Raw genomic sequence first — 15,852 nt, 5'->3', positions numbered from 1 at the left:
AGAATTAAGAAAAGCCTTTTTCACAACTTATGTTCTATATATAATATAATCGGCTTAGATGTGACATTTTGGACATATAATCCTTTAAATCCGTATCTAACAAAGTTTTTCTCTCACGCGTTGAGCAAAACGACACATGTATTTATTGCCATGTAACAGATCCGTCACGGAACGTTTCTAAAAAAAGGCCAGAAAAAAATCAAGAATTTATTAGCTAGCGTATTGTAATAAATGAGACCTTTTTAATTTATAAATCTATAAAAGATAAAAAATTAATTACCAGCGTGGTGTAGTCAATACACATTTCCTTGTCAGGGTTTAAAGTTTTACTTAATTTCTTTGTTTGCTCTGTCTAAAGTTTAATCGGAGTTAAAAGGAAGGGTTAAATCGTTGACAGAAACAATATCACCATATTTGCATGAAATCACCTTGTAGATTAGCTGCAATTTTTGAAATAAATTAACTAAAAGTGAACGACTGTTCTGATTAATTAATTATGCTTAAAAAGGTGCCGCTTTTAAAGGAACTATGTCACGGATTTTACCAGATTTTTGAACAGCCAAAATTTATATTTGTGTCGCAAGAAACCTAAAAATAATAATCCATTTTTATTAATAGCACTGAAACTGTTTACGAGCATCTTTGGCTGCGGATGGCTCGGTATGGAAACGGATTGCAACTTGAAAAAGTAAGGCTTACTTTTTCAAGTTTTTTCCGCACGACTTCAAAAAATCAATATGTATAGCCGTTGCATGATTTCTATCCGCAAACTAAAGTTATATCTTCCTTTAGATGTTCAAAGATAACGTTTTTTATGGGAGTTGCCTTCCACTAATTGTAGAACAGTTTAGACCAAAAATCTGCGGAAATCCTGCGACATAGCTCCTTTAACATGAAATTTATTAGAAAGGAAGTAAGAGTAGGTCTTCGAGCACGCGCGTCATTTTAATGGTGTGATTTTACTACGAGCTTTTATTATGAAAAATGTCATGGTGGCAAAAACGAGAAAACATGGGTACAACTTTAAGCTCGTAATGTCTTTTACAGTCACGAAATGGCAAACACAATGCCACTTGTATTTTATCTACCAACACGAGCAATAAAAAATTAACCATAACAAATAGCTTTTTCTTAGCTTGATTTAGTTTGCTACAAAAAGTAATCTTTCGGTCAACTTATCTCGCACTCGTAATACTGAAAGTTGCATTTGTTGTAAAAGATTATTCCGGTCATACTCTAATTATAGTAACTCGCTTGATCACCTTGAGAAAATACTATTTACTTTATGCTAAGCGGACATCAGCAGCATCAAAAGATCACACGTGTAATCATGCATGCTCAATCATCGACCCTCGTTTCTCTTATTAACGTTACCTTTTAACTGAATTTTAGGTATAGTAAATAATAAAGATGGTAAATTTTCAGCTCGGTAATAAATAATGAAGATGAAGTGTTCAACATGACACGAGCATGGGACAAAGAAAAAAGTTGGTTAGAGCGCCAAACCGGTATCTGGGAGGCCATAGGTTCGATTCCCGTCGGGAACTCAGAATTTTTCTTTGTCCCATGCTCGTGTCATGTTGAACACTTCATCTTCATTATTTTAGGTATATTTAACCATGGTTATTATACCCAAATTTTGGCCATTTTAACCATGGTTATTATACCCAAATTTTGGCCATTTTAACCATGGTTATCATACCCACATTTTGGCCATTTTAACCATGGTTATTATTATTAGGTTCGATTCCCGTCGGGAACTCAGAATTTTTCTTTGTCCCATGCTCGTGTCATGTTGAACACTTCATCTTCATTATTTTAGGTATATTTAACCATGGTTATTATACCCCAATTTTGACCATTTTAACCATGGTTATTATACCCAAATTTTGACCATTTTAACCATGGTTACCATATCCAAATTTTGACCATTTTAACCATGGTTACCATATCCAAATTTTGGCCATTTAAACCATGGTTATCATATCCAAATTTTGACCATTTTAACCATGGTTATCATACCCAAATTTTGACCATTTTAACCGTTATTATACCCAAATTTTGGACCTTTAACCATGGGAAAAGCGGTGTGCTCTCTACTTTTTGGGATTTATTAGCGGCCCTAATTTTTGACGTTACTTTCGGGGGTGGTGGTCGTTATTTTCGGTTTTTCACAGAAACAGCACAGTTCTCGCTATTAATATTCTTTTATTCCTCCTTTTCTCTTTTTATTTCATCTCTAAATTTACAAATTTATCAAACTCATTCAGCTGAATTTCAACATTTAAAGGCCATACTTATAGCCAGGCCATCCTTCTATTTAAAGCATTCTTGCCAATAGTACTGAGTGTTGGACATAAGCGTCTCAGTCTACATGACCAGATTGATGTTAGCCTGCAGGCGCCGTAGTTTCGAGCGCGTGTATGGGAAACGCGAAAAGAGCGATGGGGCCACGCGAGAAAAAAAAAATCGATTTTTCCTTGCGCGGCCTTTTTGCGATCGCACGCTCTTTTAAATGCGCTAAAAAACACAGACGCCTGCTATGCAGGGTAGATTGATGTCCAAACGCAAATAAACATCGAGTTGAAGCGTAATAAAATCATTAACATCTAAACACTTTATTTTGCCGTTAAAAAAACCTAGGCTATTTTTAGTTGCATATCACAAGTTTCTTCACCCCGCCCCCTAAGGGGATACCAAGCGGGGGAAGAGAGACCCTGCGGGGATAGAGCCCAAAAAAAATCCATATCAATAATCGATATAAGGTGCCGACCCGCTGGGAAGGAGATAACTCGGTTTAACCTCAGGCATTTAATATAAGGCCCAGTTGGTAAAACTAATAACTAATAAAATAGCAGAGACTATTGAGGATGTTTTCCTTTCGGAAAAGCGCTTGAATTCGTAATATTGAGAATCTTATTGGGTAAAACCCAAACCGACATTTGTTAAATAGATTGACGGTCTCAAAAAGTTGTGGTCATTCAATATTACCGGATTGTCGCTAGACACGCGAACACGATACGACCAGTAATATATTTTCAGGATACCTAAAATCCCTACAGTGGCTTTGCTCGTTGTAACAGAAGATTCATCGTTAGTTTCTACTATAGCAAAACTTCTGAGCACTGGTATGGAGCAAGCGTAAGGTGTTCCCACTTATATTGACGTGCTAAATCTGATTCATGTTATTTCTCCTCATCTTCCGAGCTGGATATATCGCCTCTGGGTAGAGATACGTAAGCAGCGGTCAACATCACAGCTCAGGTAACTACGATAAAGGCATATAAATGCACATTAATTTCAGCAATGCCAAAATAACTCATTTTAGCCGTCTGGGATTTTTATAAACATTCGAAGATGATTTGATAAGGGAACAAAGGGTCGAACTCTGAGAACGTGTTTGTTTGACGTCAAGGCGGCGATATTCGGTTATATTCGCTCGATTTCCCGTTAGGAAGTAACTACTTTTATGCAAATTTACATTTCCTCTTGTTTCGGAACACTTTTAACATCGCCGCCGAGATGAGTGATGTTAATTGTTAAAGGAACTGTGTCAAGGATTTTAGCTAAATTTAGGCATGGGAAATGACCATCAAATACGTTGAAATATAAAAATAACCTCTTAAAACAGTGAAGGAAAATTTCTATAGCAAACCAAAATAAAAGAAGGTACGGATGGTCAAAAGTGATGAAGACTGAAACGGATTGCGATTTAGGTTTTTGAAATGTTGTTGGACTGAACAGTTTTCAAAGTTAATCTCGTTTGCTTGTAACTTTAAATTTTAACTCCTGGGAGACACATTTGGTTGTAATGAAGCTATGGTTTTGTCATATAGATCCATGGTATTTATTTCTTTGCAAACATTAAGTTTCATAGCGAGTATTTGGCAAAACGTAATAAAATAAACTTAACTCAGCCATGACTGACACAGTCCCTTTTATATCGCCGCTGAGATAAGTAATGTTGATTGTTAAGTCTTATTTTACGAGGCCGCTATTTTCTGTTTAGATACGTCAACGTGTTCTACTGGGAATCTGATTGGTTCTCCCATTAAAGTCTATTCTCTGATTGAACAAGATATAACGCCCGTTACTCATAAAAAGGAAAATTACTTTAACTTCGGCTAAAAAATATATAAAATTGAAGTTTTTGGATTGCAGTCCTTAATTAGAGTGTCATCCAGACACTCGCCCTCGTTTTCTATGAGCAATAGTAAACGAGGCTGGGCTTCGTTCGCTCATAGAAAACGGAGGCTGGTAGTCTTAGTGTAAACGCGAAGTTTTCGAAAGTCAGTGACATCACAGAGTTAAGAGATAAGAGTTATATTTAAAAGCGATCGAGGTCTATTGTATGTGCAAGATAACTTCCCCGAATGCAAATTTACGGTCGGAAAAAAATGTTCTTTTTCTTGTTTTGTTGTTGTTTTTAATTTGTTTGCCATTGAAATGACGTTGCATGGATTAGAAGTGTGACATTGCATGCGTGAGAAATTAGTCCCTAGTAGGAAATTCAAGTGAGTCCCTAACCTGCAATCAGGCGTGTAGGGAAGGAGGGCATGATCGCCTGTTAGTGAGCCCCAAGCTATAGTAAATGTGTCTTTAAACAGACCAAGTTGTGATTGCGTGTAATGAATTGTACTTTTCAGTTGGTATTATTTTTGTAGAAACGTGGATAAGTTTTGCTTACGATTTTAACAGCGTGGTATGTGAATGGTGTACACAAGTGTAAATGGGATACTTCCCTAGAAAGAGTATGAATTGAAAGGATAAGTGCAGTAAATAACTATATATGATAGCAAACAGCTCGGACTATTGTAAAGCCTACCGAATAAATGGCTCTTAGTGATTTTATACTGCATCAGAGCCAGAAGCCAGAGCCAGACAAACGTTCCTTATAAACTGAAACTATTACAAGATGTCATCTTTCATATTCTCATATAGTCTCTCCCTCTCCCCTCATGCAGTTCTCATAGAGCTGCATGAAAAGTTTTTGATTCTCAATATCCAATCAGAATCAGCACGTGTATACCCCGAAGGTTGCCACGTCAGAATGTCGCCATAGCGACATCTTTATTACCTACCAACATCTTGGCCGATGCGCTTACTCTATTTTCTATGTATCTACTGTTTTTTGTGTTAAGAATCATTTACTGTTATTGCAAATTTTAGACTAAGAAGTATCATTACGTTCGCCTTCAATCTCTCGAAACTAAATTCCGAGGCAAGTTGAATAATTTGAATTGTTACAATGTACAATATTAACGCCTTAATTGAATTAGTTATTACTGTAACAGTTTTACCCGTCATTATCTTCGCATTTATTAAGAAACTAGCTGGACTTGATCAGTTTACTTCTTCTAATTAAGGTTTACTGCAACAAAAATATTGCGAATGACGCCAGAGTTTCACCAATAGTGAATTTCTTGCGCCGTTATGTAGCAATAAATTTGCCAGACAAGCCGAACGAAAAGGAAGCATTTATGAACTGTCTTTCATTGTCAGTCACACAGGTGAAGGAACTAAAGAAAACCATCAACTAAAAGGGGACATTTCTTGATGTGCCGGTAAATTCTCTCAACGAACGTGCAAAGAATTGTACCGCAATCGCTTAGAAGAGTTACTATTTCGAGTTTAGGAATGGGATTCAGTTTCAAGTAAAAAATCAAAAACGGATCCCAGTACGTTAGCTAAGTACATACAATCTCACAAAATATGTCGCAATATTTGCTCGTCTGAAGAATAGAAATCAATAAATACAATACGTCTGGAGATTTACCGGTTTGTTTAAAGAATCGCTGCACGCGCAATTGGCCAGCGCGGAAATTCGGAGCACGTGCGCCTTTTTTTGTTTATTTACATTTCACAAAGCGATCGGCAAGGCTGCGTAGGCTGACGGACGCAAAACAACGACAACTGGACAAAAACAGACAAAACAGTGGTCCTATTGGCTAGAGAAGGCCGCATTGTTGACAAATTTGCGTCCTTTGCCCGTTACTCATATCGACGGAACCATCCAGTTATTATATATTTGCATATTGGCATAATGATGTTGGTAGACGCTTTCAAGTAAGTTGGAAATAGGGTCCGTTTAATTCGACGTCGCTCCAACGAGCCTAAAACTCACGGAAAACGTTAAATTCCCGTTATTTCATGGTACTTCGTAACATCGACCACAACCATCGTTTTCTTGTGGTTTGTAAGCTAAACAATCTCCAAATTCAGAACTTAAGGTAAGCATAATTTTATAAGCTTTCCTTCACTGAAAGCAAAACGAGTTGTCACTTCATCTTGAATTTATTTTCTCCAAGTAAACTTAATATGGTATACTGCTTCGAAAAAAGACCATCTTCGAGCGATATCCCTAAGCTATAGTTATAAGAAACGAAAGTGAAAAAGCTTGAAACGATTGTAATTTATTACACTTCTATAGCAGGTAGGGGATCGTCGGTTTAAGGATGAATTGAATATTACTTCGAGTCTCAATCGAGCGAATGATTTAAGCCAGATAAATCGGTTGTTTCTTTTTCTACACTTTTGGCATAAAATGGCCATAATATTGCAAATAGTGGATTTGGTTTTCGCACGGGCCTGCCAAGTTCGCTAGTCCCCAGACAAACGGCAGAAGGACTTCAGCAGAAAAGAATCAATATATATATCAATGTATAGCATGGTTAATCTACAGAATAATTCTTTAATTGCTTGGTTTTGACTTGTGGAAGGCCTGTTTGTTAATTTTAAGATTTCACTTGATGGGGGCAGTAAATGACCGGTCTGGCGCTCAATTATTTCCCGTGCTGAGCAAGAGAGCTAAACACACGAGCTGCGAAAAAAAGCGCGCGATAATATATGCCGAAAACTCATTTTGAAATTTAAATCTGGTGGCCTTTATAAGTTAACACAGGGATTATGTTTAAAGACGAACGTCGATCAAACACAGCTTTTAGATTCTGCTTGTTTTACAATCGGTAAACAGACGATATAGTCTATTTTTTTGCTCAAGTTGTCTGTATAGGCGAATTATGTGCTTCAAAATGAATATTGTAATTTACGCTGCGAGCTTTGGTGAATGCGCCTTGTGGGATATTTTTTGCCAAGCAGGTGTACATACAATGATGGAAATTGCTTTCAAAGTAGACGTCTTTTCGATTTAAAAAAATCCAGGCGAAAATTTGACAAACAACCCGCGTCCTAGCTAAAATTTGGCCAAACCTTCACGCAAATTTAAAATTTCGAAATAGAAGATAAAATCTGGACACGCGCGCGTGTAAGGACATCATTTGTGTTATCTTCGCTCTTGGTCTTTTTTCGCCGCGATTCCAAAGATATCGCTCTCGTCTGTAAAATCTGACAGGTGATTTTTCTATCCACACGGACACACACACAAAACAGCGCCCTATCTTTAAAACAACTATTAAATGAACTTTATCTCCATTTCTAACAAAGAGCTATTTACGATAAAGAATTGTTTCTGACAAAAACATATTATTGTTTGGAAATTTACTAGTTTAAGGCCATCACTCGTTCGACGTTGTAGGTGTTTGCGAAGAAAGGAAAAATTTGCATTTGAAAAGTAATTTTTCTTTCGGATGCTGTGCGTTCGCAATTTTTTTGGCACCGTATTTTAATTGTGTCAGAAATGATTGCGGAGATCTCAGCTGTCGTTTCACGCCAAGAATCTAACCGAGAAAATAAAAAACACACGGTTTATATTTTGTTTTAGTTATTTCAGATTCACACGCCCCCCGAAGTAATTTCTGCTTTTTTATGCAATTATTGTAATCCGCAGGATTGGAGGATGGTTTTAAATGAACGTAATGTTTGTTTTTATTCCAAGATATTGTATTAGCATATTTATCATTCAAGCTGACACATTAAGCTTTTAGGGTAATTTAAACCATTTTTGTTTTCTTCAAAGTACGGCTCCGCTATTTACAGTCGCCGAAAATAATGAGTCTTTCTTGTCCTTTGTTAATTAATGTAAAAAACTATACGAGAAGCCTTGTCGATTTTATTACAAAACTTATAATTTTTTTTTTCTTTTTTAAATTTGTACGCCGCCGTACGATAAGAAAGGCGAAATCGGCAGAATGCTTCAAAAGAGTTCGGTTTTGTCACCAACTTCTTAGCACTTTCTTTCGGTTATTTGACTTCCACTTTCTTTGAATTGCCCTAAATAAATAATCAGGGTCGTAAACACCACTAATTTGTTGAGGGTGGGGTGGGTAACGGTGGTGGGGGGGGGGGGTGGGGAGGGGATAGGCTGCGCCAGATTACTTTTGTTGCCAAGCGACGCCGGACTATTTGCGCACTTTTTATGTCGAAGCACGTGACCACAATCAGGTTAAACTGGTTAAAAACGTGTCTCCCATTGCATCATTTTTCCGCCCTGGTCAAAACAATTTTGGTACAAACTTTAATTTTCGATTATTATTTAAATGAGAGCCTATCGTAGCGTTACACTGAGTGAAATTGATAAAAAAAACAATTGTCGAAAAAATTATCGGGGTCGAGGTACTCAATATATTTCAGGTGAAGCTAAGAATATCCCCCGGGGAAACGCTTTCATTATACTAAATAGTTCTTGGCTAGTAGCACTCTGTACTTACATTGGACATTTAGTGTAGTAACATTGGAGGTACCATTTTCATTTCGGGCCGAAGAAACTAAGTTTCGTTTCTTAGCTAGGAACTAGATTATTGTCACTCGAAGGCTCGAACTCCTCTGAAACCCGTCCGCAGTTCGTAAGATATTTGCGGTATTTCGTAAGATACCATAATCACCACACATAAACTTAAACACAGCCAATGTAAACTCCATTGTACCTGAAGAAGGCTGGTTTGGCCAGCCGAAATATAGTACATAACAAATTTAATCATTCTACGTTGTATCGGTCTTTGCTTTTAAATTCATCATGATCCAACGTATACCGGTAGGATATTGTAGACGGTTGCTTGCTTGAACATTTAAAATGGTCAAGATAAACCACCTCCGCTTGCGTGACGCCTGAACAATCGCGCAGATAACTCATATCCTATTTTTCTAGTCTCCAGAGCCCTCAATTCTTTTAACCAGCAGCGCGTTTCAACATGTGATTTGTGCTGGTACCGAGTCAAGTAGTTTTGGGGACAAGAATTGATTCTGTGCACGAGATTTTCACTGGTATAACTTTGTTTCTGTTCTTTTTCGTTTTTTTTTTTCGATTCTAAATTAAATTGGTCATTTCTCAGAAAACCCGCTCTTAGTGAGTTGCAGTTCATAGCAATCAAAACTTTTTTTGCTGCTTGATGACAACAATTATGCCTTTATCGCCAAACGTTTTAATGGAACAGGAAACCCCGAGACAAATCATTTTCCTAGTTCCGAATTGTCGTGTTTTGAAAGCTATTAGGAAATCATTTAATTCGACATTAATTGTGAAACATTACCTTCAACTTGAACTAGTATTATTTATATTTAAGAAAGCACAAACATTGGCGGTTATGGTACAATGTTTATTGTAATCAAAAATAGTTTTCATCAACATGTATTTTGGTCTGATTTAGCTGGAGGTTATTTCTGCGTTTTCCTCAAAATGAAGTCAGTAAGCATGTTCACTCACGGTTGTTCTGGCAAAAGTATCTATATTCATTGTAACTCGGGGCAGTAAAGTTATAAAGGATGTGCGATTTCAGTAAAATTATTTTAAAACCCACATCTGGAAAAAATATGCAAAAGGAAGAATGTAGTTTTGAAGTAAGTGATATTTGATTTTGTACCTTAAATGAAAGCTCTTTGCATTCATAATCAAAATAGTTTTCTTAATTGGAAATGGCTGAAGGTTATTTATGCCAATTTCGGTTTGGAAGAAAAAATAACATACCGCATGACACAGAAAGCGAAGGGAAATTGAACGAATTAACGTAGCAATTCCGAAAAACGCATCAAAACTTGCTATTTTGTTCGGTCCAGACAAACCGAAAAAACTCAACATTAACGTTAGCAAGAATTTTTTCCAATTGCATGCGAGGCTGTTCTCGGATAGTCAAGATGACTTGCATAATTTTCCTGACAGCCCTGTTAATTGCGTCAGCAGATATCCGGTCCTTTCCTTTGCAAATGATTTTTCTTTTACTGGCAAAGGCTATGATTGGGCAGCCGGCCGAGCGCACTGAAATGTCCTGTCCAAGCGGACACTGGTGAATAAACACGGTAGAATAATACGAGTACTTTCTGTCTCCTAATACAAACATGTCTTGTAAGCTCCTTGATATAATCACGTCACTTTTTGTCTATATTAAGTACATACTTTCGGTTTTGCATATTAAACAGATCTAGGCATCTCGAAAGGGGCGACTGAGCCGTGCGCCAACAAAATCGCTTGATCTCTTGCTCGATTCAAGGAAATACCGTTTCCTACATTTTAAGGTACTTAATTCAGCCACATTTTTATCTATACCACTTCTAAGATTGATAGTCCCGATTTTCTTTTAAAACATAACAACCGGTGAATATTTGACAACTGAACCCGATAGAACAAAAAGCTGTTTTGCAACGTAGATTGCATAGTCTTGGAATGAGTTGGTTCCCGGCAAGACTCTATTATATTTTTGGAAGCGAGAGTAGCAAACTCGTTTTGACTTTTAGTTTCATGGCGTTTAAGAAAGAAGCTTCAAAAGCTATGAATATAAAGCGACCATGGAGCCGGTTGCCTCGACTGTGTTGACAGTTAACTAATGGATGTTTCTATTATCGGCTACAAACAAAACTAACCATAAAAAGCAGCTAATAGTTATGTCTTTATAGCAACCCACACTGTATAAACCAGGGATAGGCGGTAAAACCCTAAAATGTCTAAAAAATCACGGCAGCTTATCTAGTCAAGGCAATATCATTCACTCGGTTTATTTTATTTCTTGACTCTTTTTGTTTGACCTCAAGTTTTTAAATCAATATTTTCATATTTTCACCTTAGACTTGCGCAGAGAAAGGATGTTGCATTGCAAAGGCGTCGAGACACAAATTATTCCTGTCCCATATTGCATGAGAACGAACGGCAATCGTAGAAGTTTCCAGAACTTCCAAAATTTCCATAGTTGTTGATTATTAGCTCCTCAAGCGACACTGGATCGTACTAACGTCAATTTGATTACTTTGTATTGACAGATCGTTCCCGCTACAAATGTATACATTTCCAGATGTTTTGAAGTATCTTGAACGACGTTGCTGCGAGCTTTGAATGAAAATCCTGGTTTCAATTTTTCCGCGTTTCTGCTACACCGGATTGTGGCTGGAAAGCGCCATCTTATTGGCCGGTTTCTGCCTAACAATGTGTCTGCCTGCGGTATTACTGGTATTTATAGTTGTCGTAACTTTACTCTGCGTTCGATATTTCCAGACCAAGCAGGAATTCAAGCCTTGCTTGTACTACAAAAAGTCGCGGATCAGCGTGGTTATAAAAAAGGGCTGCAAGCGCTTGAACGAAGAATACAAGCCCACATTCTGGGCGGGAAACTGCCACATTCAGACACTACTGCCTTGGATCTGCTCTTGGTGGCAGGAAGAACTGGAATTCAATCGCGAATATTTACAAATGGCCGACAAAGGAGTGGTTGCCTTGGATTGGGTTGTAGTGGATGACAAAGCTCTGACCAAAATGAGTCCAGTGATGGTGCTTATCCCGGATTTAACCGGCGCGGCTACGGACATGACAGCCGTGTGTACAGAAGTTTTGACGCGAAACTTTCGCCCGGTAGTTTTCAACCGGCGTGGGCATGGAGGGACCTCTTTATCAACTTACCGCTTGCAAAGCTTTGGAGATGCACGTGACTTGGACGAAGCTATACAATTTATCCGCCATATGTATCCCTATTCGGAAATCTTTGCCATCGGATTTTCTACAGGTTCAGGGCTTCTGATGTCGTATTTGGGAGAAGCCGGCAGCGCAACGCAACTGAATGCGGCGGTTTGCGTCTCGCCCTGTTACGATGCCGAAGGGCTGTTTAAATTCACACCCGAGCCGTATAACTGGCTTTGGACGGTAAAACTTAAATCTATCTTACGCCAGCACCCGTGCTTAGGAAACGTGATTAATTACAATCTTGCGCTGCAAAGTTCAAACATAAAAGAACTGGATGAACGTGTTCATGTGAAACTAAATCAGTACAATTCATTGGAAGAATACTGGCGATACAATGACCCCATGCGGAACGTTACAAACATTACTATCCCAGTACTTTGCGTGAGCGCGCTTGATGACCCCATTTGCACCAAAGACACTATCCCGTTTAGTCTTTTCAAAACGTCGTCCAATTTATTTCTTGTGACTACAGAAAAAGGAGGGCACTGTGGATTTCTAGAGAATGGCATCCCCTCCTCTTGGGCGAACAAACTTGCTTGCGATTACCTAGAGACAGTATTTCATCAGGGTGTACCGAAACATCCCGAGGAAAATCATCTCAATTTCTTTCCAGAATTTAATGGCACAAGAAATCGAAGTTACACGACGTAACGAGTAATATCTTTGGCTCTGTTTTTTTTTTTTTATCGTGGTCAGAGCTTAATGGCATGCATCTCAAAACATTCTTGTTGGATGCAGCAGTAATTAATAAAAGGACATTGCGTTTATACAAACAGAGAGATTATAGAATTTTGAGGCTGGATTAGGTTTTAAATTATTTACTGTGCCAATCGGCTGTCCATTGAAAACCTTATGCCTGTAGAGATCTTAATCTAAATCTCGACAAAAAATATGAGATACGATGGTTAAGGGTGTGATCATTTATTTTGGAAGGTTACCATTTTTTTCTGTCTGCAATGTTTGATCCATTACGCACGATTTGGCCATCATTGATATTCAAACGACTTATTTACCTTAGAGTAGAGTAATTAATATACTTGCGGTGGGAAATAGCGTCCTAAAATAGGTTTAATGGTAAAAGACAATTACCTCTCCATTTAACAATCACTCTTGTTGGCCGCAGCACTTATTTGAAGGGGGGCTTCAATAAGACGAGAGTCAATGCAAAATATCATTCTAATGGAAAGCTCATTCAAAACTGGCATGTTTGAAGGTAGATTACTTTTTGTTTAATTTGCATTCATAAAGACGACATTCTCGTGTAATGAGACATTGACAAAGTTTTTGACAGATGTAATCACTGGTTCAGTTAATTAACGTCCCTCAAACTGGTCCTTCGTTTGTGCTCTTAATAAATCCACTGCTTGAAAATATCAATTCTCTCCACTTTTTAAAGTATTTTTTGAGAATCAGAGCAATATTCTGTAGATTTCTCTTTTTTCATGACAGTTGTAATCGAAAAATCTTTACCATCCGATTACTTTGAGTTAAAGGGCGACAGACGCAAACATTTCTAAAAAAAACTTATGTGACTTGAAGTTGAAAAGCTGAGGGCGTTCCGAGCGTTGATCCTTCGTTTAAGCCAAAGCCTTTTCAAAGATAAAGAGCATAATTTATACATTAGTTAGTAAATGAAATGAAAAGCAAAGCGGACACGCTGACCATATTTCGATCGTTTAGTGAGTTGTAGCCTCGTCTCCAGGCCTTACGCATTGCTCGTGCGCGTTGTGCATGGTTGCGGAGCTGATACAGAAGTTTTGGTTCTCGTAATTAAACTACTCACACTTGGTCAATTGTGCTAAAACGCCAGTATGTTTAGTTCCAATTGCAAATTTAGTAACCTTGACCGTGCAAAATGGATACAGGCGGGCATATTTAAAAACATTGCTCAATATTGAAAACACTCCCAAGAATTTCTTTGTATGGTTCGATAGTGTAATATATTCAAACGACTAGCCTCAGTTATATCAAGAAAATTCAACTCTATGAATTGAACACTTTTGATTTCAACAAGAGTTCTTTCTATCTGTCTCAGTTGCGAAGTATAGGGCTAAGCTTGTTGCTCTAGTTGTACTTTGAAGAGCAGACCTTAGTAATCATATGATGATATGGGTGCTTATATAGCGCATTTACAAAGCTCATGATCAATGCGCTTTACAATTCAAATCTATATGGCCGGCCATGGGGCCTGGCGCCCCCCCTTTATCTCCCCCCCCCCCAAAAAAAAAACAAAACGACCCACCTTTGCAAAGTGTGTGGGTTCTTTAACGTCCCCTGCTATTATAACACTGAAGATGCAGGAGACGGCCTACGGTTTATCGTCCTTATCCGAGAAGACTAGAATTTCAAACCATTTGCAGATTTAATTACAAAGGCAGCACATTCTCCTCAGTTATTTTAAGACCATGAGTGTTGGTCCGGTCTGGGAGTCGAACCCGAGACCTCCTGCACGACAGTCCGGCGCTCTACCACTGAGCTAACCGGTCGGCAGTTAAGTAAGGAAGGTAAATGGGCAAGGAATTCCTTCCGTCATCCACACCCTCGACGTTGCTTTTTGCACAGAGTACAAAGATCAATTAAAAAATAGTAATCCCGGCACAACCTTGTCCAAAGTGCGCTTTTCCCTTCAAAGTGCCGGCAGAGATTCCCGGTTAGCGTTTTATATATAACACAGATGAGAAAAAAGACGCCAAGCAGAACCTTTTCCGTTTCTTGACGGCAAAAACTATAAAGTAAAATGTTTTTGAAACGTTCTCTGGTTAAAAATTTGTTAAAATATAAGCTTTCGGCTGCCAAACTGCAGCCTTTAACGAATGATAAAAATGGCGCGAATGAATAAATATATAGGGTAAAAATGTGTAAAAAAATTACAGAATAAAAATGCGTAAAAAGGTAACAAGAAAAATAGTGAGAATTTGATAATAAAAGAGAACTATTTTAAAAGAATAGAATATTGTGGAGGTAATGACCTAGCATTGTTGTCCGCTTCAGTTGTCATGGCAGTGTGCCATGACTCAAGAGTTTTTCGCACGCGATAGTCTCCTTTGTCGATGACTCTTGCATTTTTTAAATCAATTTGATGGTCATTCATCCATGCATAGTTTGCAATGTTCGATCCTTTCCTTTTAACTATGTTTATTGTTCAAAAAGGCATTTTTGTGCTTGTATGAATATCATCTGCGAGAAATTACTGTTGGAAACACGTGGAGGGGGCGGAGGGGGCGGTGGAGGATTTCCTTATGAAAGGCACGGGAATTCTCTTCTCGCCTCGTTTGGGGTGTTCAAGACAGAATGCCTATATTAAAGTGAGTGGAGAAATAAAAAACGCCATCATACTGTGTTGGCGGTCCGCATCAATCAGGTAGGAAAAACGGTATCTTTTGGTGTCAACAAAAGCTTGAGCCACGCCCAGATGGGTCTTCCATAGGGGTTTAATTCAAATTGTCTGGGTGGGGGTAAGGGAGTTAGTAGGCAACTTGTATCTGTTCCTGTGTGTCTACACGTGTCAAGAATTGTAATAACATCACAGTTTCTGTCGTAATTTAAATAACAGCTGTCGCGTTTTGCTACACCTGTCGTCAATTGTAATTTGCTTGACACATTTTGTAATAACGTATCTTCGCAAATTTCAATAATCCGAGATGTCGTAAATTGTAATAACACATCGTTGTGTTTGTAATGACCTGTAAAACGGCACGCAAATGTTATAATATTAGTGTTATCATAATAATCTCTTGGGCCATTCAACACTTACTCCGTGAAAATAGGCCAACCATTGTAAGTGTCTGGAGAACTGAACATCAAGAATCACAACAGACCATCTAACCATAAGAGTCAGCCAACCAGCAAGTTAGCCAGCCAGACAAGTAACCAACTTAACAAGGTAGCGTAAAGCTTGATTTCACTTACTGTAAACATAACGTAAAGTTGTGTTGTTCTGTGTTTTTTTTCGGGTAGACAAAAACACTAAATTTCGTAAAACTTACAAGTTGAATTATTTAACAAATGCAAGCACA

The 15,852-nt window shown here is 38.1% G+C and overlaps 1 protein-coding gene across 3 annotated transcripts; it reads left to right on the top strand.

Moving 5' to 3' along the window:
* Nucleotides 1–3,046: 3,046 nt before the first annotated feature.
* Nucleotides 3,047–13,207, top strand: LOC144647014 (protein ABHD15-like). Of its 3 annotated transcripts, none has more exons than XM_078506757.1 (2): nucleotides 3,047–3,264; nucleotides 11,143–13,207. In XM_078506757.1, the coding sequence occupies exon 2, from the start codon at nucleotides 11,216–11,218 to the stop codon at nucleotides 12,485–12,487; it is 1,272 nt and encodes a 423-aa protein (XP_078362883.1). In that variant the 5' UTR covers nucleotides 3,047–3,264; nucleotides 11,143–11,215; the 3' UTR covers nucleotides 12,488–13,207. The 3 variants fall into 3 exon arrangements, with proteins under 3 accessions (XP_078362883.1, XP_078362881.1, XP_078362882.1); XM_078506755.1 differs by lacking the exon at nucleotides 3,047–3,264 and adding an exon at nucleotides 6,040–6,230; XM_078506756.1 differs by lacking the exon at nucleotides 3,047–3,264 and adding an exon at nucleotides 10,307–10,404.
* Nucleotides 13,208–15,852: the final 2,645 nt, after the last annotated feature.

The sequence above is a fragment of the Oculina patagonica genome, chromosome 3 (assembly GCF_052425735.1).
Source record: "Oculina patagonica isolate OP01 chromosome 3, crgOcupat, whole genome shotgun sequence".
NCBI lineage: Eukaryota > Metazoa > Cnidaria > Anthozoa > Scleractinia > Oculinidae > Oculina > Oculina patagonica.
This window is presented reverse-complemented; position numbering and strand designations above follow the sequence as displayed.

Coding starts and splice junctions, on each gene's coding strand:
- LOC144647014 (XM_078506757.1), top strand. CDS start 11,216: ATGAAAATCCTGGTTTCAATTTTTCCGCGTTTCTGCTACACCGGATTG.